Source organism: Armigeres subalbatus, chromosome 2 (genome assembly GCF_024139115.2).
Source record: "Armigeres subalbatus isolate Guangzhou_Male chromosome 2, GZ_Asu_2, whole genome shotgun sequence".
Lineage (NCBI taxonomy): Eukaryota > Metazoa > Arthropoda > Insecta > Diptera > Culicidae > Armigeres > Armigeres subalbatus.
This window is the reverse complement of record NC_085140.1, coordinates 228,659,298-228,683,406: the sequence shown is the minus strand read 5'-3', so window position 1 is coordinate 228,683,406 and position 24,109 is coordinate 228,659,298. Positions and strand designations below refer to the sequence as shown.

General features: G+C 39.4%; 2 protein-coding genes and 1 long non-coding RNA gene across 4 annotated transcripts in view; 1 reads left to right on the top strand and 2 right to left on the bottom strand.

Annotated features, from left to right (window-relative positions):
* The window catches only part of LOC134211834 (ras-specific guanine nucleotide-releasing factor RalGPS1), a 28,033-nt gene extending 7,724 nt beyond the window's left edge, over window positions 1-20,309 (top strand). Inside the window, exons 2-9 of one of the 2 annotated variants that reach the window (XM_062689125.1) lie at window positions 215-345; window positions 402-625; window positions 684-1,008; window positions 1,064-1,289; window positions 1,347-1,572; window positions 2,561-2,815; window positions 19,548-19,880; window positions 19,936-20,309. In XM_062689125.1, coding sequence (XP_062545109.1) covers window positions 286-345; window positions 402-625; window positions 684-1,008; window positions 1,064-1,289; window positions 1,347-1,572; window positions 2,561-2,815; window positions 19,548-19,880; window positions 19,936-20,188 — 1,902 coding nt within the window. In that variant the 5' untranslated portion in view covers window positions 215-285 and the 3' untranslated portion in view covers window positions 20,189-20,309. Of the gene's footprint in view, window positions 1-214; window positions 346-401; window positions 626-680; window positions 1,009-1,063; window positions 1,290-1,346; window positions 1,573-2,560; window positions 2,816-19,547; window positions 19,881-19,935 lie in introns of both variants that reach the window. The other variant, XM_062689124.1, reaches the window with a different exon arrangement.
* Window positions 20,310-20,448: 139 nt separating this feature from the next.
* Window positions 20,449-21,438, bottom strand: LOC134215988 (uncharacterized). Its single transcript, XR_009980414.1, has 3 exons — window positions 20,959-21,438; window positions 20,813-20,884; window positions 20,449-20,755 (listed from the first exon to the last, which is right to left on the bottom strand). It is a non-coding gene; the product is annotated as an uncharacterized LOC134215988 (long non-coding RNA).
* A 46-nt stretch (window positions 21,439-21,484) lies between these two features.
* LOC134209602 (uncharacterized) lies at window positions 21,485-23,889 on the bottom strand. Its single transcript, XM_062685599.1, has 2 exons — window positions 22,040-23,889; window positions 21,485-21,905 (listed from the first exon to the last, which is right to left on the bottom strand). The coding sequence occupies exons 1-2, from the start codon at window positions 23,887-23,889 to the stop codon at window positions 21,485-21,487; spliced, it is 2,271 nt and encodes a 756-aa protein (XP_062541583.1).
* Window positions 23,890-24,109: the final 220 nt, after the last annotated feature.

Sequence of the window (24,109 nt, the reverse complement as noted above, 5' to 3'; positions counted from 1 at the left end):
AAAAATAGTCAACATGTGATACCACCACGACAGGATATGTCTTTGGTTGCCATATCAGTGCTAAAATGGCGTACCCATCGCGGCAAGATCACATATCCGAGTGGAGGGAATCGTTCCCACTGAATAATTAAATGCATAACATTAAAATATTCCTAAACAAATTATTGTGCTTGGCTATAACAGTTTATAATTTTTTTTATTTTAACATGTACAGATCCTTGAAAGTGCCGAACCGTAAATCATTTGGTACATCTACCAAACCGATTGATTTATACAGTGATTGAAATGATGCGGTATTCTGAAATACCACGTGATCTCTCATCAGACAGTCTAAGATGTAGAGAGGTAAGATTTTGAATTATAAAAAAAAATGTTCATTAAAAAAGTATCAATTTCTTTAGTACTCAGAGGAAAACCTGTATTATGAAAATTTGCGAGACGAATCACCGCAAAGTGATGTATCCACGAATAGTGGTCCGGGGCTTCCACTTATCAGTTCGCTAGAAAATAACCGTGCCATTAAAGATCAAACGAACAAATGTCAATGTCATCATAAAAAGCACTCCATAGCTTCCATAGGACCAATTGAATCCATCATAGATCGCAGTAAAGCGACAACGTATAGGTAAGTAGCTTGTGGAAACATTGTCATCACTTTGTCAAACTTCTACTACTTTTAGAAGGTGTCCTACTCCAACAAATAAATCTCAAAGTCTCCCGCCAAACGCGTCTATCGCCAACATCGACTCGATTATAATTAGCTGTTTGCGAGTTCCTCCAGAAGAGTTAGCCAACCAAATAACGTTACTAGACTTTCCAGTTTTTGCTGCCATTCATCCAGATGAGTTAGCAAGTTGCGCATGGAATAAAAAGAACAAAGCCGAGCTCTCTCCGAATGTTGTAGCATTCACCAAACGCTTCAATCATACTATATTTTGGACGGTTCAGGAAGTGCTTAACGGAATATCAGCCAAAGAAAGGGCCGAAATCATCACCCATTTCATTAAAGTACCATTGGAATCTTTTTTGTCAACTTTTATTTAAAAATGTTATGTCATTGTAGGTCGCTCGTTGTTTACACGAATTAAATAATCTTCATTCCTTGTTTGCTGTAACATCTGCTTTGAAAAGCGCAAGTGTCTATCGCCTCGAGAAAAGTTGGTCACACGTTTCGAAGAAGGATAAACAGCAGTTTGAACGGTTGGCAGACATTTTTCACGATGATAACAATTGGGCTACTTTAAGAGAATACCTCGAGAGTCTGAAACTTCCCTGCATACCATACCTAGGTAAGACTTATCCTTGAAAATAGTTAAGTAAATATTATTATCGAATCTTTGTTATAGGCTTATTTTTGACTGATTTGGTGTACATAGACTTGGCCCATCCCCATAAGGGTGGTTTGGAACCAGAACAACGACGAATTAAAATGAACAATATTTTACGTGTGATATCGAACTATCAAGGATCAGACTATTCCTACATTCAACCGATACCAAAAACACTCGATTATCTTAATTCCGTCCGGTACATTGAGGAGCTGCAGAACATTTTTGAAGATGACCAATACAAGTAAGTCAATTGCTCTATTTAGTCTATGAATAAATTCTCCTGTGTGAAGAGGTTCTTTTTACGAGCAAAAACGTAGGATTGTCTGCTTTCCCATTCCACTGCCCACATTGAAACATTGAAATCGCCTTCGATGATTGCCGGTTAGTGGGTACAAAGATCCCGTTAATCCCATAAATCCCATAAATCTAGATTAGCATATAATGATGCTTTCTTCAACTGATTTAGCCCCTATTCTTAAATCTTATCCACTTTTTGACGGCCCTTTGCGAGGTATTATTGTATCACGGCTAGAAAATACTAAAAACTAGTACATTAAAAGTTAATTGTCTATATGCCGGGTATTAGGCCACCCGGAGTGGATATTAATTACTATGTCTGAAACTACAGGGGTCGTGGGACCAAAGCACACCGAAGGGGCGGTTACCCTCCAATTCCTTTCCCGAACTAAATCTATCACATGTTGTGCATATGCCTATTCGAGTTTCAGACATAGTAATTAATTTCCACTCCGGGTGGCTTAATACCCAGCATATAGGCATTTAACTTTGAATGTACTGAACTCGAGCGGCGATCTCTCTTCGCTTAGGTGGTCGGGTCGGGATCTGACGACCAACTGGCACAACCTCACACAACCCTACTTCATTGTACGCCGTTGCTGATGAAGCAAGTGTGTAGGAGCCTAAATACTCATCTTACTTGGTTGGCATGTGTACAAAAATACATATGAGAGAGTTAGTTCTAAAAAAGTATAGCGAGAGTTCGGCTGGTAGCCCGGTGCTGGGAATTTGGTTTCATCAGTACCCGCTAAGCTGCGACGGAGGTCCTCCGTAGCTCCAATACCTTTTCCGAACTAAATCTATCACATTTTGTGCATATGCATAATCGAGTTTCAGACATAGTAACTAAAAACTAAATACTTGCCTAGGTGAATTAATTTGGTTCTTATGCGTCTCTACAAATATGAACTAATTCTTTTATTGAATTTCAGAAAATCTCTCAAATTGGAACCATTGCCATCGTCGCCTTCCTCATCAGCTTTAAATGGTAAACTATACAGCTCTAGGCAAACGAACTCAACGACAAGCTCGGCGGCCGAGAGTAGTCATTACGGTCATCCGTCGACGTTAGCCTCTCTAAATTTATCACCGGCCAAATCCAGTTCCATGCGTTTTCCAACCGTAACGCCGAATACACCATCTGCTAAATTCATAGGGCATAGAAAGTGCCGGAGTTTGGGTACGAAGTAAGTATAACATATTTTTTTAATAGGTGAGTGTTGCAAGATTTACTGGCTATTCAGACAACGAGCCTTATCACTCAATGAGGTGTATCTTGATATGAAACGTTATAAACATTACTTCCAATGAAAATCAGATGTATATACTTTGACATCAAGTCACTCCATAAGGTACGATGTAGCTGATAATCTGAATGGCTCATTGAAACGAAAAGCAAAAACCGATTTTGAAGGGGCAAATGCGAGTTCATATGGTAGCTATAAATATGACAGTAGAGCGATTTGAGATAAGTAAAAAACTAGTTGACTCCTTAGTAGCGGAATTTTAAACTTGCTGCCATGAAGCGAATAAATTTCCAACATATTAAATTCGCATAGTATCTAGCATCTAGGTAATAACAATGTCTGCATCTCCCTTGCATGATACATACATAAAACACTCAAAGTACACGGCGTTGCTTGTTGAAATCAATAGTTGACTGAATTTTACCAATATTAACTTGCTGAGGGTCCATACTATGACATTGCTTCATCATCTTCTTATTGGCATTACATCCCCACACTGGGACAGAGCCGCCTCGCAGCTTAGTGTTCATTAAGCATTTCCACAGTTATTAACAGCGAGGTTTCTCGTATATCATCTAGCCTCACGATGATACTTTTATTCCCAGGGAAGTCGAGACAATTTCCAATCCGAAAATTGCCTAGACCGGTACCGGGAATCGAACCCAGCCACCCTCAGCATGGTCTTGCTTTGTAGCCGCGCGTCTTACCGCACGGCTAAGGAGGACCCCTTCATGCTTCATAATACTGCCGTCTTAAGCATAATTGCCCCAGGTCATTCTTCAGTTATGCTTTTCTCGCTGTTGTGGCGGTCACCAGAAGTATACATCAATGAATTGAAGTAAACAGATTGTTGACAAGTCCAGCCATGATATGTGGTGGAGCCGTGGGCATGGCATCGTGAAATATATATCTTCTATCTTTCTATCTTCTTATATATAAAAATGAAATGGTCTGTGTTCGTATCCGCATAACTCGAAAACGGCTGGATGGATTTTTTTCATTTCTTCAGCAGAATCATTCGTTATAGTTTCCGACGGGTTTATATAATATTTCCTAATGTAAAAATTACGAGTAAAGTTGAGCAAATCATGAAAAACTAAAATTGTGATTCCTATGCGAACTTTGCATGGGCAGTTCGGAATGCACATTCTCGCCTACTATGCAGGACAACGTCTGCCGGGTCAACTAGTATAATAAAAATGAAATGGTCTGTGTTCGTATCCGCATAACTCAAAAACGGGTGGATGGATTTTCTTAATTCCTTCGGCAAGTATGTTCGTTATCGTTTCCGACGGGTTTATATGATATTTTCTTATGCGAAAGTGACGATTAAGGTTACATAAATCCTGAAATATTAAAATTAAGAATCGTATAGAATCTTCACATGGGCAGCTCACAACGCGCATTATCGCCTACTATGCAGGACGATGTCTGCCGGGTCAACTAGTATAGGATACAAGATAGGATAATTAGGTATATTGTACTTTGAGCAACAAAATGACAACTTTTGTGATCATTTTTCAAGGCTCTCATAGATGTGAAAAATTTCTCCGCAGTACAAATAGCACGTCTTATCCAAGCATTCACCGCCGGAATGAACCACGAGGCGACAAAATTTGAAAAAAAAAACGAAGTAGCTTCTTCTCTGGAAGTATGTTTTTCTTAGGCGACTATCTGGCGCGTATTTTTTGTTGCGACCAATTCCATATTGGGGTAAACTTTACGATTGCAAAAAATCGAAAAATGTCACGAAAATATGACAGACTTTGATGGTTAATACCTTAGCCGTTTCTCGATGGATTTTCAATTTTCTTGGACCATTCGATCAAGGAAGAGTCAACAGTCAAGAGCATCGCAAGCTACTTGTTAGATAGCACTACATTCCAAATGGAACTTGGCCTGCTTTTCAACTTAGTAATCTATTAACATTTCCTCTGTTATTACTGGAAGTTTTCTATGGCCGGCATTGCATTAGTATGTATCTTGTGTGGCAAATACAAGGGATACCCTATGCCCAGAGTGTCAGGAATGTTTCCCACCCGAAAACATTCTAGATCTGATCGAGAATCGATCTCGCCATCTCCGCATTCTGCGCCTTTGTTCGCAAGGCTTACTGGAGACCTCAAGCCAGCATAGACGTCAGATTAATACAACTTACAGGCATTTAGGCTGTGAACCATTCCAACGATTCGTTTAACTTTTAGTTAAAATTTGACACTCCGATGGTTTTTTCCCATTGTGGTTAAAATTTTACTCCGAAGCCGACCCATTTGAGTTTTGACAGATTGATAGTTATTCGGAACAAAATGGATTTGGCGCCAATTTTCTCGCGAACAAAGTTTAACTATCGAACTGTCAAATCTAACCATGCTCCGGAGCAGGGTTATTTTTAACCACGGCGAAATAGACGAATCCAAGTAAAAATAAGAAGAAGACACACGACGGTGTTAACTTTGACAGATCCTACAGCACAGCATAGGAAGATCATTTTAAAATGCTTATAATAAATTCTAGACAAATTGTAATTAAAATCTGATTAATGTAGGGTACGGAAAAACTTCTGATTTACATATTCTGAAGCTTATCTCAATTTTTTGAATATTTTCCAAAAATGTATCTATCATACAGTTCAGAACTTTTTCTGTATCATGATTCAATCAGATTTTAATTACATTTTGCCTAGAATTTATTATAAGCATTTTAAAATGATCTTCCTATGCTGTGCTGTAGGATCTGTCAAAGTTAACACCGTCGTGTGTTTTCTTCTTATTTTTACTTGGATTCGTCTATAACCATCGAACTGTCAAATCTAGATTGCTTTGAGAATAGGTCGTATGTGCAAAAGAGAGGCTCTCTTTGTTCACGCTCTCTTTCGCTTGTACATAAACTAGTTTTGCATATTTTGCCACATTTTCACTTCAGAACGCTGGACAAAACTATAATCTTTAGATATCTGCCAAGAAATCTGAAGTAAACTTTATTATAGATCTGTAATAATCGAAAAAGAATGGAGGCAAAGAGAGACTCTCTTTTGCACATACGACCTATTCTCAAAGCACTCTAGAAATTTTAACTAAAAGTTAAATGAATCGGTGGAATGGTTCACAGCCTTAGGCGGTACAGTTCGTTTCTGCTAACTTACACGCGCGTTTTCTCTCGAAAGCTTGAGGGCGTTTGATGGAACCTTCTCGCTTACGTTTGTTGAAGCCAGTAGAGGAGCTCAGAATCTTTTTCGCTCACTGTGCCACCAAAGTACTCTTTAATGGGTGAAATTTCACCCATTATGAAGTTAAATAGTTCAACTCATTAAAAGAGTAAACTGCGTTTACTCATTAATGAGTACTGAAGCTGTACGTCAAAATAAGGTGTGATTTTTACTCTTTATCAATTTTAAAAGCTACCTTAAAATGGGTGAAATAAACCCTTTTTCTTGTCCTTTTCGTTTATTCCTTCAGCAGAAAAAATGGGAACCGTTTATTTATAAAAGAATAAAAATAACATATTAATTATATTCAATTGAAATCTTTTTTATTGCAAATAAAGTAGTACATAAACTGAACAACTAGAATAATTAATATGATATGTAAATGACGGTTTCGATTATGTGGAAACTAGCACCGCCGATCCGCCAATTAATCGCCATACCGCCTTCGAGACCGGCATACGTTAACACCAAGCACCACGCACTCCGGGAAGCACCGCATTCTCTGCGTCCAGTTGAGCGATGCAGAGAGATTTCTTCCCGATTTTCCTCCAAAAAACGTTAATCTGTAATCCGTCAGATCCGATTCGATCGTTCGAGCGGAGTTTTTGATTTAATGGTCATCAAAGTAAGGATTGCTGCGGGGAATGCTGCGGGAAATGCTGCCGGTAAGGCCCGGGTAGTAGTTGGACGTTATTTTTTGGTTTCCATCATGCTCCGCCGGTCCGGCGATCAGAAGATCGCACTTTTTAGGTTCCAGAACCGTTAATCTGAAAACAAGGAAAATAGTGATTTTCATTATTCTGGTGAAACATTATTACTTACAGTAATACTTACAGCGACTGGAGCAGTTTCCACAAAGCATCTTAATCCACCACTCGAAAATGCCATCACAACCGATATTGACAAACACGAACACTAAAAGTGTTTTTTCACTCATTAAAGGGTAATCGCCATGTTTAATCAAATGAGGATAAAATACCCATTATTTGAAAATTTAAAATACCCATTATTTGACAGTTTCATATATCAGAAAAAAGTGTGTAGTTTTTCCTCATTAATGGGTAATGCGAGGTTTACAGTGTGCTGCAGTTCTGGGAAACTTTAGTGCTGTCCAATGAGAGTTTGAAGTAGCTCGAAGTTTCTCCCTGTCCTGTCCATGCCCATTTGTTGACTAAAAAGAACGAGCAGGACGGGAACTACTTTGAGCTACTTCGAGCTGCTCATTGGACAGCACTTTTCTTTGGCTCGTTTTTGCTGATTGTTAGGTGTCTGCCGGAGTAAACGCAAAATCCGACGCAACTCACGTGAAGGAATAATAATGAATGCCCTGCTTTAATCGTGCTTACAGCGGCACACTAGGAGTTAACTTTCGGAAATCAGTGTGGCGAATGGCATCTAATGTTTAATATCTCGAAAATAAGTACTTTAATCGAAAAAAATGGCGAAAGACATCTAACGGAAGGGGCCCGCTACTCATTTCATTTATTTGGCTTACATCTAAACAGATAACACTGAATCAACAATTTGACGCCACAATACACGCATCTCTCCATCCTCGAATGCGCCCCACGCTCGCCAAGTCGTTTTACACCTGGACTGCCCACCTCTGTCGTTGCGCTCCACGCCGTCTCGTACCTGCCGGATCGGAAGCGAATACCATCTTTGCAGGGTTACTGTCCGGCATCTTGCATCATGCCCTGCCCATCGTAACCTTCCGGTTTAGCTACCTTCTGGATACGGGGTTCGCCGTAGAGCTGGGCGAGCTCGTGATTCTTTCTTCGCCGCTACACACCGTCTTCTTGCACACCGCCAAAGGTGGTCCTAAGCACCCGTCTCTCGAATACTCCGAGTGCTTGCAAGTCCTCCTCGAGCATTGTCCATGTTTCATGTCCGTAGAGGACAACCGGTCTTATTAGCGTCTTGTACATGACACATTTGGTGCGGTGCTGAATCTTTTTTGACCGCAGTTTCTTCTAGAGCCCGTAGTAGACCCGACTTCCACAGATGATGCGCCCTTGAATTTCACGACTAACATTGTTATCAGCCGTTAGCAAGGATCCAAGGTAGACGAATTCCTCGACCACCTCGAAGGTATCCCAGTCTATCGTAACACTGCTTCCCAGGCGGGCCCTGTCGCGCTCGGTTGCGCCCACAAACATGCACTTCGTCTTTGACGCATTCACCACCAGTCCAACTTTTGTTGCTTCACGTTTCAGGCGGGTGTACAGTTCTGCCACCTTTGCAAACGCTCGGCCGACAATGTCCATGTCATCCGCGAAACAAATAAATTGGCTGGATCTGTCGAAAATCGTACCCCGGCTGTTACACCCGGCTCTCTGCATTACAACTTCTAGCGCAATGTTGAACAATAGGCACGAAAGTCCATCGCCTTGTCTAAGTCCCCGGCGCGATTCGAACGAACTGGAGTGTTCGCCCGAAATCTTCACACAGTTTTGCACACCATCCACCGTTGCTTTGATCAGTCTGGTAAGCTTCCCAGGAAAGCTGTTCTCGTCCATAATTTTCCATAGCTCTACGCGGTCTATACTGTCGTATGCCGCCTTGAAATCAATGAACAGATGGCGCGTTGGGATCTGGTATTCACGGCATTTTTGAAGGATTTGCCGTACAGTAAAGATCTGGTCCGTTGTCGAGCGGCTGTCAACGTAGCCGGCTTGATAACTTCCCACGAACTCATTCACTAATGGTGACAGACGTCGGAAGATGATCTGGGATTTCACTTTGTAGGCGGCATAAAGGATGGTGATCGCACGAAATTTCTCCAGTTTGTCGCCTTTCTTGTAGATGGGGCATATAACCCCTTCCTTCCACTCCTCCGGTAGCTGTTCAGTTTCTCAGATTCTGACTATCAGTTTGTGCAAGCAAGTGGCTAACTTGTCCGGGCCCATCTTGATGAGCTCAGCTCCGATACCATCCTTGCCAGCTGCTTTATTAGTCTTTAGCTGTTGGATGGCATCCTTAACTTCCCTCAAGATGGGGGCTGGTTGGCTTCCATCGTCCGCTGAGCTGACGTAGTCATCTCCTCCGCTGCCTTGACTTTCACTGCCTGTACTCTCAGCGCCATTCAAATGTTCCTCGTAGTGCTGCTTCCACCTTTCAATCACCACACGTTCGTCCGTCCCCGAGCAGGAGCGACGACCTCAATAACAGAAATTGGTATGAAGTAGCCTTGCATAAGAGGTATAATATCAAAAATAATACCAAAAACTTATATGCAGAATACTTGATGCATAACATGCTTAGGTATTTCAATACCAAACGAATAATAATTGGTTATGCATTTGGTATTGAAATAGAATTTAATAACAGAGTATGTTATGGCTCAAGTATTGTGCATATTAATTTTTGGTATTATTCCTTTGGGCTAGTTCATAACAGAGTAAGTTATCAATAACAGAATTAAGTATTACACTGGATTTTATTTTTACACGATTTACATTTTCTCAATTTTCCACTCATCCTAAATGTTTAACGTATATTGATTGTCATGTGATTTTTCTTTGATTTATTCTGGATTTTTTGAAACATGTTGCGAAGAGATTGGTGGCAAATTGAAGTCACACGATCAAAAATACGAGCGAAAAAAAATCGTGTAAAAACAAAATCCTGTGTATTTAGCAAATTTCTCCTGCTCGGGTCAAGATGCTCCCATTCATATCCCTGCACATTTCCGCTCGCGGAACGAAGCCTTTGCGGGATGCGTTGAGCTTCTGATAAAACTTGCGTGTTTCTTGAGAACGGCACAGCAGTTCCATCTCCTCGCACTCCGCTTCTTCCAGGCAGCGTTTCTTCTCCTGAAAAAGTCGAGTCTGCTGTCTCCGCTTTCGTCTATGACGTTCCACGTTCTGCCGGGTATCCTGTTGCTATCGCCCGCGCTGCGTCCTTCTCCTCCAGAATCTGTCTGCACTCTTCGTCGAACCAATCGTTCCGTCGACATCGTCCCACATACCCGACGTTGTTCTCCGCTGCGTCGTTAATAACTGCTTTAACTGTATTCCAGCAGTCCTCAAGAGGGCCCCATCGAGCTCACCCTTGCTGCCTTGAGATGCTGCGCGTATGCAGTGGCGACATCAGGTTGCTTCCGTCGCTCTAGGTTGTACCGCGGCGGTCGTCAGTACTGAACATTGTTGATGACGGATAGTTTTGGGCGCAGTTTAACCATCACCAGATAGTGGTCAGAGTCGATGTTAGTGGCACGATATGTCCTGACGTCGATAATGTCGGAGAAGTGCCGTCCATCAATCAGAACGTGGTCGATTTGTGATTCTGTCTGCAGTGGTGATCTCCAGGTGTACCGATACGGGAGGCTGTGTTGGAAGTAGGTGCTGCGAATGGCCATATTCTTGGAGTGGCGAAATCAATTAGTCGTAGGCCGTTTTCGTTCGTCAGTCGGTGAGCGCTGAACTTTCCAATAGTCGGTCTAAACTCCTCCGTCGTCGTGGCTTGGGCAGCTGTCGTACTCACGTTCTAGCTGCGCGTAGAATGCCTCCTTATCATCATTCGTGCTTCCGGAGTGTGGGCTATGGACGTTGATTATGCTGAAGTTGAATAACCGGCCTTTGATCCTCAACCTGCACATTCTCTCATTGATCGGCCACCACCCGATCACGCGCCTTTGCATATCGCCCATTACTATGAATGCTGTTCCCAGCTGTCCGCTACAACGCCTACCAAATATGTTTTCGACGAAGATGCTTAATTTTCATCTAAACTTAGATGCCTTTCGCAATACTGATTTCAGAAAGTTAACTCCTAGTGTGCCGTTGTAAGCACGCCCAAAGCCGGCCATTAATTATCATTCCATAACTTCTGAGGTGTGTACAGTAGGCGAGTTGTCATTGGCGATAACTTTTCAAATTTTGAAAGCATTTGATAATAAACACAAAATTATCATTTAAACCTATCTCATACCAATTTAATGTCAACAATGAAATTCAATCAGATTTTTAGCATTGCGTTTTGGTGTTATGTAGGCAAATAAGTTTAAAAGTAGCATTTACCAATGCTTTGAATCGAGATACAATTATCGAACGATTCTTATTCTCTAGCGAGTTTTATCAATTGATAATTTGGAATTTGATCCTTTGAGAGTGTTGTTCATCGTCGGTTATTTGGAAATTTTATTTTTATCTTTCTTTTCAAATGTTGATTGTTGATGTTGATTAGCTTTTTTCGCCTTGAGCAATGGCTAAGGAATCCATATGTGAACAAAATAAAATATAGTATATTAACAATATAGTTTACTTCATGAATCCCATATATTAGGCAAGGGACAACACATTCACACCATCTTGCGTCACAAAAGGTAACTAAAACGATAGCCAAGGGGTGCTATAAATGCAAAAATTACACTAATTTAACATTTTTTGAAAATTTGAGTTACATTTTTCAACATTTCAATTTTTAAACTCAGATATCAAAATGGGATCATGGGATGATTTCTAGCATATTATTTCGACATGTTATACTGCATATTGAATCATACGTTTAAGCACCCCTTGGAATGTCTCTTCACTACAATGCTTGCCTTTTGTGACACCGCGGCGCTACTGAGTTGTCTCTTAAAAACAGCCAGAGTGGACTATATTGGTAATAGACTATATTTGACAATGCGTTCCGACCCTTTTTAAAACGTAATCATTTTCGGCTGGTGAGCGAAGCTATGCGATTCTGCCCGAGAAACTCAAGCGAGATGACATCCCTAAAGAATCGCAAGCGAGTAGACTCGTACAAGAAGCCTCGATGATTGAGATTTGAGTATGAATCTACCAACACTGCATATAAGCAAATACCTTTTTCGAACTAAATCTATCACATGTTATGCATATGCGTAATCGAGTTTCAGACATAGTAATTAATTTCCATCCGGGTGGCTTAATACCCGAAATGTAGGCAATCCAAAATAGTTGGAAAAGCTGAACTTTTAGTTTAGGTTCAATGTTGATGAAGTTAAGCGAAATTTCGCCGAAAACAACAGCACATGAAAGATCAATTAAATTGTAGTACATTCAGAAATATACCAAACCTGTAATAACATACAAACAAAACATTTTTCATATTATTAAAATTTATACTAATCTAGAGTAAAAAATTATTAGGTGTATTAGTGTATTAGGGACAAGCCTCCTGATTCAGATTTAAATCTACTCGCGTTTACAAGGACACGCCACTTAATACGGAAGCAACACACAACTGTCATCCTTTTATTTCAGCTTTACGCATTCGCAGCCGTACGAATGTCGCAACGTGCGTTAAATAATAAAAATAACAATTTTGCGTTTGCTTGCGTATACACGTATTTATACGAGCTTAGGCGCACTATCTTGTGTTGCGATTTTAAGAAAAATCTACTCAATTTAAGGAATACCAACCATCGAATTCAAAATTGTGATTTTAATAGGCCAATAGAAATTAGTGATCGGCATACCTAACATCAATTTTGCATAATTTGTCTATACTACGTTGTGTTACACATTTTGTTAATTTTTCTCGTTTTTTTACGATTGGCATCTACATTTCCCTTTCATGTTGCATACTAGATTTCGTAGCACAAGCTTGCCACGAAATTTCCATAAACACTGTCATTGTACAACACTCATACCCAGTGGGTTGTCATCTGTTCGCTGCAAGTGTTGGTGAGTCATTTTAGTTTGACACTGTTATTTGACCAAACCTTATTTTTGTAGCATATTTTTGCAACCTGTATTTCCATGTTTAAGTGTAGCTGATTGATTTTTTTTAATACTTTAGTTCAACTATTGTTTCATCCATGCGTTGCATCCACATATAAACGATAGTAGCACTCTATATCACGGCGTTTAAAATATATGCAGCCATGCAGGATGGCACTGCGTTATCGCAAATACGCGTGAACGATTCCATGCACTAAGTTCAGAATGGCTATTTTAAAGCCATATAGATCCAGAATGTCATGCTCTAACACTGCTGCAGTGCCAGTCGAAACTTTGTATGCAAGAGATGGCGTTGCAGGCTTGTAAAATGTCATCTGCATGTCATTTGACTAATTTGTTCTTAACTTTCTTTGGAAGTCAAATTTATTCCATAATTTTAGATGTACTCATAAAGCTTGGATAGAACTATATTTTTATCCAAGGGTACATTGTTCTAAATATAACATCTGAGGCTGGAGAGTGAAAACTCTCCAAAATGTCACGTGTCATTTGACATAATGTCATTTGAATGACATTTTGCCTCCCACGCCCCAGGTTACATATTTACAGCAATGTCTTGTTAGACAAAGTTGTAGGCACATTTAGGCGCTATAAGTTCGTCATACATAATGAATTGATAGCTACCTTCTGGAAAAAGTTCTGGGAAAATTATACAAATGAATGCAAATGACATTTTACAACACTGGCGTTGATTCAGTGGTCGTAAAATGAAAATTTCGTCACTATTAAACCACAAATCAGTTCCAGCTAAGTGCAGGAGATAGTGTTTTTACCTCAGACTTCATTCCTTATCATTACTTTTATCTAAAACGCTACCATTTTCAAAAAATGTGTGTTCCCCATACATTTTTTTTAAAATTTTCTGCTACCATTCTTCCTAGCTCATAATAAAAATTTCAAACTTTGAAGTAGCAGGTTTAATACAACAGATAGAAACGCCTGTATCGCCACCGAGCACATGATTATTGTCAAGACTTTTTACTACTGCTGCCAACTGGAAGGGATTTTCATCGAAATAAACAGCCGGTACCTCATTGCGCACGGTATTGGCGTCCATCGTGAGTTTAAAAATGAATCTATTACTGTTCTTTCTCACACTCGACTGAGGCTTAAAACAGAAGGACGGCGTAATATTAAACATAAGCCAGGTGTCACACCGTAGAAGAAGAATGTCGCTGTGCTCTGGAATATTTGAGGAATAAATAACCGAAATAAATGTGCACCTGCAATAATCTTTGTGATTGTTGAAAACGTATAATTTTAACCGTTTTTTATAACCCAATAAATGTGCATTTGCAAAAATCTTTGTCTGTTTTTCTGTGGTGTCAGCATCACCTTGTTTACGTAGTGTAAGCCAACATCATTGCCTGTTGAGATTGAGTTTGTATGTCGGGCAATCTGCGTTGACGGCGCTGAAGAGCTTTACACCAATTTGGTTTTCAACCAATTTTTGTATGAGCCTCCATGTCTGTTCTCTGGTGTTTTAGGGTAAATATTCATTATTTTTATAATACAATTTTGGCGAAAGGCTTAAGTTGCCGAAAATTTGTATTTTGCTCTATTGAACATGTTTGAGAATGGGAACAAATGGCAAAAACCATTCATAACTCAATGTCGATATTTTCATTTACTGGATGGAATTCAATCCCTTCAATCTAGCATTCTGCGTTCTCACCGTAAGTCGATATTTCTCTTACTCGATATGTTCACTATCTTGATACCTCCTTAACTCGATAACCTTCAATATCGAATAAGGGACAGTTCACTGTATAAAATCGCACGATTGATAAAAGTAAACATTGTTTTTAGAGAAATCGCTTGAAACTAACTTCTCTATTAGGCGAAAATAACAAACATGTGCGATTAGGGTCCAATAACAACCTACAGAGAACCTGAACACGGTGAAGTTTGGAAATAGAAAATATTTGGTCCATTAGTGCTGTTACGAACGCAGTATAAAACATGTAACTTGTAACATAAAAAATGTTATATGAAACATAAAATAATGAAACACAAAAAATGTAACGTGTAACATAGAACATGTTATGCACAACATAAAACATGTTACATGCAACATAAAGCATTCCATATATTCCTTCAAATCCTTCTAAAAGTAAAGAGTCCCACTGGGAACATGACATTCCAATAAGAATAAGGTATCTGTACGACTTTCTCTTCTCTTCATTTCATGTACATGGGCCCCGTCCGTAGCAGAACGGCCGTGTCGTTCCTCGAACCTTCTTAAAAAAAACAACTCAAATCACCGAGTACACCCAATATTTTTATATACGGTTGGTATTCTTTAATTTCTCGGTTAATCTGAACTTTCGCAGCTTTTTATATACCACCTGAATTTTCTTTAATTTTTTGTAAATTTTTTCGTGGGGTTAACTCATAATTTCATTGAGGCTAAAGGTAATAGTCGACTAAAAACCAACCGTGTAAAAAAAGGACTGGGTGTAGTGATACTGCCTTTGGGAAGATCCATTACTTACGTAACGCAGAGAGATGCGCGGTCGTACAAATGCCAACTTTGTTTCATCTATATAGATGGTCAAAACTTGAAAATTCCATGCAAATTGTATGAAAAACCATTTCATCTAAAAGATTGAGTTTTGATTTGCAAAGTATTCCAGCTTCATCATAGCATTTTCTTCGTAAATGGAACGAATATAAATACGAATATAAATAAGCAAAAATTGGGCTGACTATTCTTGAGTGATGCGCGGTCGTACAAATGCCAACTTTGTTCTCTATTATAGATATAGAATAGAAGATGGTCAAAATTTGTAAATTGTACGAAAAACCACTTCTTCAAAAATATTGAGTTTTGATTTTAAAAGTATTCCAGTTTTGCCATAACATTTTTGCTCGTAAATAGAAGAAGAAGAAGAAAATGCTTTAATTTTTATGAATAATTAAGCAGCAAAAAATCACAGATTGTATTGAACAGGATATTGTTGCGACGGGGAATCCCATTGAAAATTGGTCAAATCAAACTATGGGATCACAAGTTTCTTTTTACACTTATGCTCATCTGATTTACTAGCAGCAAGTTGCATTCGTCAGGAAAAAAAGGTTGCATTCGTCAGCAAGTTGCAATTCGTTAGGAAAAAGAAGAAATCAGCGAGTATTCTAATCAATGGGTTTCCGACAAATTAGCCCACATTTTAATATACTGCCCGCCCGGATAAAAATGTACTATTGGTTCAATAGTGTAAACAATTGAATTACCATACCATGTACGGTATACAATAGGATACATTGTTTATTGAGGGTTGCACAGATTGTATCAACACTGAGGATACAATACATCAACATATTTCTCTAATGTAATAATACTTGCAATTGTTTTTGAAACGTTTTCGTACATAAGATTCATACATTGATAACTTTTGAAATGTTTCATTACATTGCATATAAACTATTTAACAATATTTGGCTCATAGCGACAAACATGCATTTTTCCCTTTAAATTGCATTGTTGAGCAGTAAAGCTGTCACAACTGAGAAATCAAAAATCGTATTGTTTTACTATACAAATACAATACAATCCATTGTATTTTGAACAGATTTGTTCGGATATTTCAACAATATATTAACCATACACTCTATTGTGTGACGAAAAAAATGTATGGAAAAATCTCAGATTTTGTATAGTTACGATACTTAACAACCCGTACATTCTATTGCGAAAACTTCATTTACATTTGAATAAATGGTTCATAACAATGCATTCAAATGTATTTCTATGGTTTCATTTACAATATAATCTATCGCCAATTTAATGTTATTAATAGTAGTGTTACAATAAATTGTACTGTTATTCTACTGTATTTTTTATTCGGGCGGTTACGATTGAGCTTACCGTCTCTGGTTCGAACTTCTGTTCATGGACAGTCTCAATCAATTTTTCACTTCCTATTCGGTTCTCAAAATACAAATCTAAGTGAAAGAGAAGTCTAAGAGATATTGAACATTTTCTTGCAAAATTATAGCCATTTCCACACACTGCCTGATTAACAATTGGTATTCAATATACTAGTTGCTTTTGCTTTACTAATCACTGTACTAGTCTTTAGAATAACGTTTGACCTGGTAAACGTACCGTACCGAACTTGTTCGATAAGTGCGGACGGTAAGCGCTGTGACTGGCTATCTATTTTGATGCGAACATAATAATCTTTTGTGTTTAACCGATCGTGTGTTCTTTTGAACGCATTCGACATGATATTTGTGCATTCAATTAACGTACTACCGTGACATGGGTTAAGAACGTGTCCACAATAAATTCGCTATATAAAATTCAATTTGTAACAATCACTCTTGAAAACTATGTCGCTTTAATCAATATTAAATACATTTGAAAGGAAAAATATGTTTTGTACTTCAACTCATAAAAAAATGAAGAAAATAGTATTCGACATTTTACTTATGAATATGCCTAATACCGCGTACATTCCGAAGAAGATTCCAAATACCGCGCAGAAAATTGCCTAATACCGTGCCCTATCAAACAAGGTCAAATGATGAGCTTAAGAGAACATTTACAATAAAATATGTAAATAATTGAATAATATACAAATTTCAATTAAATTATTAGGTCATACATACTAAAAAACGTCATAAAAATTTACTATTTTACACAGATACCTACTGGGGAAAGAATCATTTCCTTGGGAAGTTAGCAATTTCTGGCGGTTTAAAAGCGTTTATAAATTTTTCAAATAATTTACTTCACATTTATTTAGGTTATAGATAGATGATATCCAATCGAGTGTCTGAGTAGATTTGAAGATAATGGGAGGATTTGTATTCAGATGAAAAATACTCTACCTTTATTTCTAAAGGAAACTGCACAGGAAAAATATTTACTATAGTCTGTGGTAAATATCGCATAAATGATATTGTATTCGTATGTGCTGAACGACACAATAAAGACGATTTGTATGTTCATTAGATGTATAAAAAGATATTTTAGTTACTAGATAAAGATTGTCGCTGTCGTCGCTGTCCGGAACATCTTTTGCTGGCGAGGATAGGGAAGCTAAATGTCAAAGAAGGAAAATCCATACGATTTGACAGCTTGGTACCCAACATGTTCCGGACAGTAGAACAAAGGGAACCGACGCGCCAATCTTTATCTAGTAAGTAACTAAAATATCTTTTGATGTATACCATCTTCAAGTCTTCCAACAGAAGTTTCTCTTTGGGGAAGTATTGGAATAATACATATTGCAATATGTAATTCATCTGAATGATGCTTCCCTAGTAATCCTACGCAAAAATGTCGTAGATATTTAATATGAACACTTCCAATACCTATACGATATTGTTTAATGGTCTATGTATTCAATGTGATGGTTATGTTTTATTTTTCTGAGTATCAACTTCACGGTATAGCCTAGTCACGGTATTAGGCACTACTGGCGAAGAAGATGGCCTAATACCGCGACAATTGTTTTGATCAATAAAAATGCAAAAACAAAAAATTTAAATACCATTTCAGTACCCAGCTCATTTTTTATAGCTGTAAAACTGGGCTCAATGAGATATTGGAAGTAAATATCATTTAAAAATCAAGTTACAAGACTTGGAAATATAACCATAATTTTAAGCGTTTTGCTAAGCGATTGAAAATTTTGGCTGGTCGAGTCATACATTTTCACATTTATTTTTTAGCGCCTAATTTACGTCACAAATACCCACAATAATAATTTGCTAACATTTTCTGATATATATTTGTGTATTTCACCAAATAATGTGATGTGTATGACAGACAGTACCTCTATATTCATCAATTTGGATAAAATCCACGGTATTAGGCAATGCGCGGAATTAGGGCAGGTCACGGTACGGAGTTGTGAATTATTGGTAGTTTATCAGGTTGCGGTGCAGCAAGAATTTAAATAAATGAGGTTTTGAGTGGAGACACTCACGGAATTTAAATTCACGAAAATTTCAATAGTCTCGCGGCAAGCCGATAGAGTTCGCTGAGGTTGCTATATCTGGTCAGACATACACCTTAATCAGTGGTGCATATGCAATTCGTTACAAATCGATATCCGATAATAAAAAGAATACTATTTCTATAAATAAAAAAGCGCATAGATCTACCTAGTTACAATATTTCCCATTTGTATGCACATTTAAAAAGTACTAGTGATTTTTTTGGCAGGCTTGAACTCTGAAAAATTATACAAGTCTAATAGTTTAAGGTAATTATAATTATTATCAATGCTTTAAATTATGAGCATTTATTGGAATGATTATGGGTATCGACCGATACTTTATAAATAACGGTATTCAGAAAAAATCTATTATATATCAAAACTACTTTGGTTCTCGGTCTCCCAAGGAATCAAGTCTTCCCACATTCTTCAATGGTTGATAATAGTTACAAAATGTACACCTGCATTAAATCGATAATAATGAGTAAAGTTTACATACTTAATATCAAAATAAATTTTTGATAAGAAAATTCCAAAATAAATTAGAACTCTATGCTTAACTTCGTTTGAAATATGACAGCCTTTCTATATTTTTGATTTTATTATTTTACACATTTATTGCGTTCTATTTATATCTATAACTAAATATATAACTTTCATTAAACTGAATATATGTTGCGCCCGTTATATATTTATTTGATTCTTAATTTGCACTTTCTCTGCTTGGTATGAACTTAGCAAAATATGGTTATAGCAACAATATAATTGTTACTTCGTATACCAAACACTTCTTTACATTTCAGTATTTTCAACAAAATATCATGCACTACTACTCAATGTTCAACGAGCACTATGCACCGAACAGAATCATTTGTTAAATCGCGTCACCTTTTGGATGACTCGGTACTTGAGAACAAAGCTCCAATAGACACTACGTCGACTGGCAGTTCCGATGGTGTCATTGGATTCGAAACCGATGCGGATATTCCGGCCGATATTTTAGGATTTCAAGGCTGCTTGAGGAGGAAAACATTGATGAAGCATCGACGTAGGCCTACTGTTTCTGCCTGGCAACGGTACTGGGTTCAAATATGGGCCAATTCTTTAGTGTACTTTGCACCTAAATCATTCAAAGGGTATTTTATTTACTTTAGTTTTTTTTCTTTTATTAATATTGAATAATAATTTCAGAACTGAGCGTACTGATTATAAACGTGAACCATCAAAAATTTGCACATTGGAAGGATGGAATGTAGAAACAAAGGATGATGTGCAAAGCGATACCTTCCAACTGGTGAATCATCAACATGGGCACATCTACAAGTTCCGTACTGGCTCTGCGGATATCGCTTTACTATGGTTGCATGCTCTGAATAAGGTGATTTCTCAATTTACCACTGATATTCCAAGTAAACCTCCCGTAAATTTGATGTCATTCGAATAGTGTAAATCGAATGTGATGGGGTTACTTGAAAAATATTGATAGACTTCTGTTGTAACATAGGCTCTCTAAAAAATCGCGAAGAACAAAAATAAAAGCTTTACATTTTATAACAACGATAAAATTCCACTTATCCGAAATCATTTCCAAATGACGTATTGTTATAAGACGCTTATAACATTACGCTTGGCTGTCTTTATCCTCGTTGCTGCCCGACATGGACCCTGGTTGGGAGTGAAGTAAAGTGGGACAAGAGGATTATTGCGCTAGCAATCGGACAAATAGAAAGTATTGTTTCCGGTTTCGTAACTCTTGTATTTATTCTGAAGTAGAGAAGGAGTTATAAAATCCCTTTGGGGAGAGAATACATATGTCGAATTAGTTTTATCGTTTTCACATGCTATAGTGTATAATTGTTTGTTTTTAGGTTTTTCTCGGGCATGGATACATCATAGATATTCGTTAATAACAAAAGCATGCTAACTACTTACGTTTAGTTTCTTTCTAGTGATAATTTGCCCGTACTAGTTCGCAACGATCCGTACTATTTTCGTAGTGAGTATATAATTACTGTGGAAGGCATGAGCTGTTAGGTTAAGTTTGCATGAATTCAATGTTCGATTTTACCTTCTTTTTGCATGTTGTTTAAGTATAAGTAATAATATAATCAACCGTGACACTGCCCTTATGAGTACTAAGCTGAATTTAAGTAGGATAATTAATTCACCTTTAGGAAAAAACTTATTAAATGTTTAGTAATTTTAACACCTCACCTATGCTAATGCACTTTAACTTTCTGCTGACTCAACTGTGCTCTTTTTTTGCTACTTACGATTAGCTGCCTGTCACCCGTCGACCGGTGGGTGGTTGACAGTTAACGAGCCAGGGTCGGAGCTAAACTCATAGACAAGGGTGATGTTGAACGCAAAGGTGCGTCGCATCTCGCAGGGTTGTGACACTCCCCCTCGGTACGTCACTGTTGTTCAGCTGGCTTACCTCCTGTTGCACCGACGTCTAATACAGCAACCTTGACCGCTGGCCTTTCCATCAGTCCAGTTCCTGTTTGCACGGTTACACGACGGACCTGTCCGTCTTCGGCTTGGATCGCTTCGATCACTCGTCCTCGTGGCCAACAATTCCTCGGAAGTTTCGCATCTACAATCAACGCTAGATCACCCTTTTGGATGGGTTTGATGGGCTGGAACCATTTTGTCCTACGCGTCAATGTGGGCAAATATTCGACCACCCATTTCTTCCAGAAGTTATCGGCGTACAGCTGGGCCATCTTCCACGATTGCTTTAGTACAGAAGGTTTGTCATCGAAAATGATCGGGGCTTATTCCCATCAGCAGACCCTAACAGGAAGTGATTTGGTGTTAGAGGGGGTTCAGTGTCGGTATCTAATGGTATGTCAGTAAGCGGTCTTGAATTCAGAATCATCTCTATCTCCATCAGTATGGAGCGAAGAATCTCATCCGATGGCAAACGCGGAAGGTCGAAATCTTTCATGGTGCGCTTGACAGACTGGATCAAACGCTCCCAACAGCCGCCAAAGTGCGGGGCGGCTGGTGGATTGAAGGTCCACTTGGTGACAGGACTGACGAACTCTATCTTAAGTTTCTCCTCGTCGACATGCTTGAGGGCTTCGCGCAGCTCCCGGAAGCTCCTATGAAGTTCGTACCTCGGTCGCTTATGAATTCCAGCGGCGGTCCTCTTCTTGCTATGAAGTTACGTAGAGCTAAGATACACGAATCGGTCGACAACGAATGTGCGATTTCGATGTACACCTCTGGTCGTCATGCAGGTAAGCAGGACTCCCATCTTTTCTCAGTTCGTCTGCCAACTAGCACTAACATCGGCCCAAAATAGTCGACTCCAGTGTAAGAGAATGGTCGCTGGAAGGCTGCCAACCGGGCAGACGGAAGGTTTCCCATTGCTGGTGGCTGTGGATTTGCTTTAAAAATCTTGCATCGTTGGCATCTTCTACGGACTTGATCAAACTCTGATCTGAGACGGGATATGTAATACTTTAATCGGATCTGATTCAACGCTGTATGGTGATTTTGATGTCTGTAAGTTGCGTGATAGTCGGCGATCACCAACTGAGTCACGTAGTTTTTCCTCGGAAGCAAGATCGGGTTTTTGGTGGCTTCATCAACCCAATCGCAGGCATTTATACGTCCTCGCATTCGCAAGACACCGTGCTCATCGATGATCGGATTAAGTTTGTGCAGCGGGCTGTTTCTCGGTAATGTGCGCTCCCATGAGTGTTCTGTTGAACCGTTGCGCAGCACCTGGATTTCACCTGGATAGGCCTGCTGTTGAACTGACCGGTAAATAATGTTCTCTGCTAGCTTCAGCTCTTCCTGCGTTAGTGGGCCGAGCTCGATGGAAGTCTTCCTGGCGCGCTTACGAAGATTCGATACGAAGCGATGAACATACGCAACCGACCTAAGTAACCGTTTCCATTTTGAAAAGCGTTCGAAATTTACCAGTGGTTTTGTTACTGTATGGTGAAGAATATTTGAACGAAGCTCCTCTACGGTTGCACCTTGATCTCCACTATAACCAGGCCATTCATTCTCAGGCTGCCGCAGAAAGTCCGGTCCATGGAACCAACGACTGCTAGGCTGAAGGTTCGGCATCCTTTGCCATTTCGTCCCCTCGTCCGCTACATTTGCTTTAGTTGGAAGCCATCTCCACTCATTCACCTGCGTTGTATCGAGAAGCTCGCTGACCCTGAAAGCCACGAATTGGCTGAAGCGTCGGTGATCTGAACGTAACCAGCATATCACGTCACGGGAGTCGGTCCAGAATACACGGCGAGAAATCTCAATACGGTGCGACTTGGTTATACAATCAGCAAATCGAGCCCCAATTACAGCCGCCTGAAGTTCAAGGCGAGGGATCGAGAGAAACTTCAAAGGAGCTACACGTGTTTTTGATCCAATAAGGGCACATTCTACTGTACCCTCTTCTTCGAACCTGAAGTATGATACGGCAGCTATTCCATTCTCGCTAGCATCACAGAATATGTGCAATTCTACCCTATTCGTCGACGCGGCGGACGTTATAACTCGGTAGCAACGAGGGATGCTGACTTGACGAACATTCGGCAGCGCTTCGATCCATGTGGTCCATTTCTCGACTAGCTTGCCACTGATCTCGTCGTCCCAACCGCACCCGGAGCGCCAAATTTCCTGCAGCAGGATCTTTAAGTAGATGAGAAAATTGGCGATGAGTCCCATCGGATCATATATTGCCATCAACGTCCTCAGAACTTCACGTTTTGTAGGTATTCTGGCACCAGAGAGTAGCTCCACATCGTGCTTAGGTGACAACTTGAATGTGAACGTATCAGTTGTGGTATCCCACCACATTCCAAGCACCTTTTCTGTGGCCATCTCTGCGGAAAAACTCATGTTCTTCTCCTTCGTGTTATTCTCGTGCAAGTTTTCGACGACGGCACTGGAGTTGGATAGCCAGTTACGAATTTCGAAGCCTCCCTGAGAATGTATGAATCGTACTTCCTTAGCAAGCTTCACTGCTTCTTGTTCGGTTTCAACACTCGCTAGCATGGAGTCGACGTAATATTCGTATTTGATGCATTCGACAGCTCTTGGATACTGCTTTTTAAATCTTTTGCCATTCAGATTATTCACGTAATGAGCACAGCTCGGGGAGCACACCGCTCCGAATGTCATAAACGTCACCGCGTACACTTTGGGTTCAATTACTGGTCTCCATTATGCTACAGAATCATCTGACTTCACTGGTCCTGTTTCTTCCTCTGGACTTGGAAGAACATTTCCCGGATGTCCCCTACAATAGCGACACGAAACTCGTGGAGTTTGTACAGAACGGTGAGCAACGATACCAACTGATCAGGTCCCGTAAGGAGAAAAGAATTTAGCGAAACACCGT

Bases quoted from the DNA above. Each gene is read 5' to 3' on its own strand.
- LOC134209602 (XM_062685599.1), bottom strand. From the start codon at position 23,889: ATGACATTCGGAGCGGTGTGCTCCCCGAGCTGTGCTCATTACGTGAAT. The intron at 21,906-22,039 runs GTTAGTGCTAGT...GTAACTTCATAG, and splicing joins GTCGACTATTTTGGGCCGAT to CAAGAAGAGGACCGCCGCTG.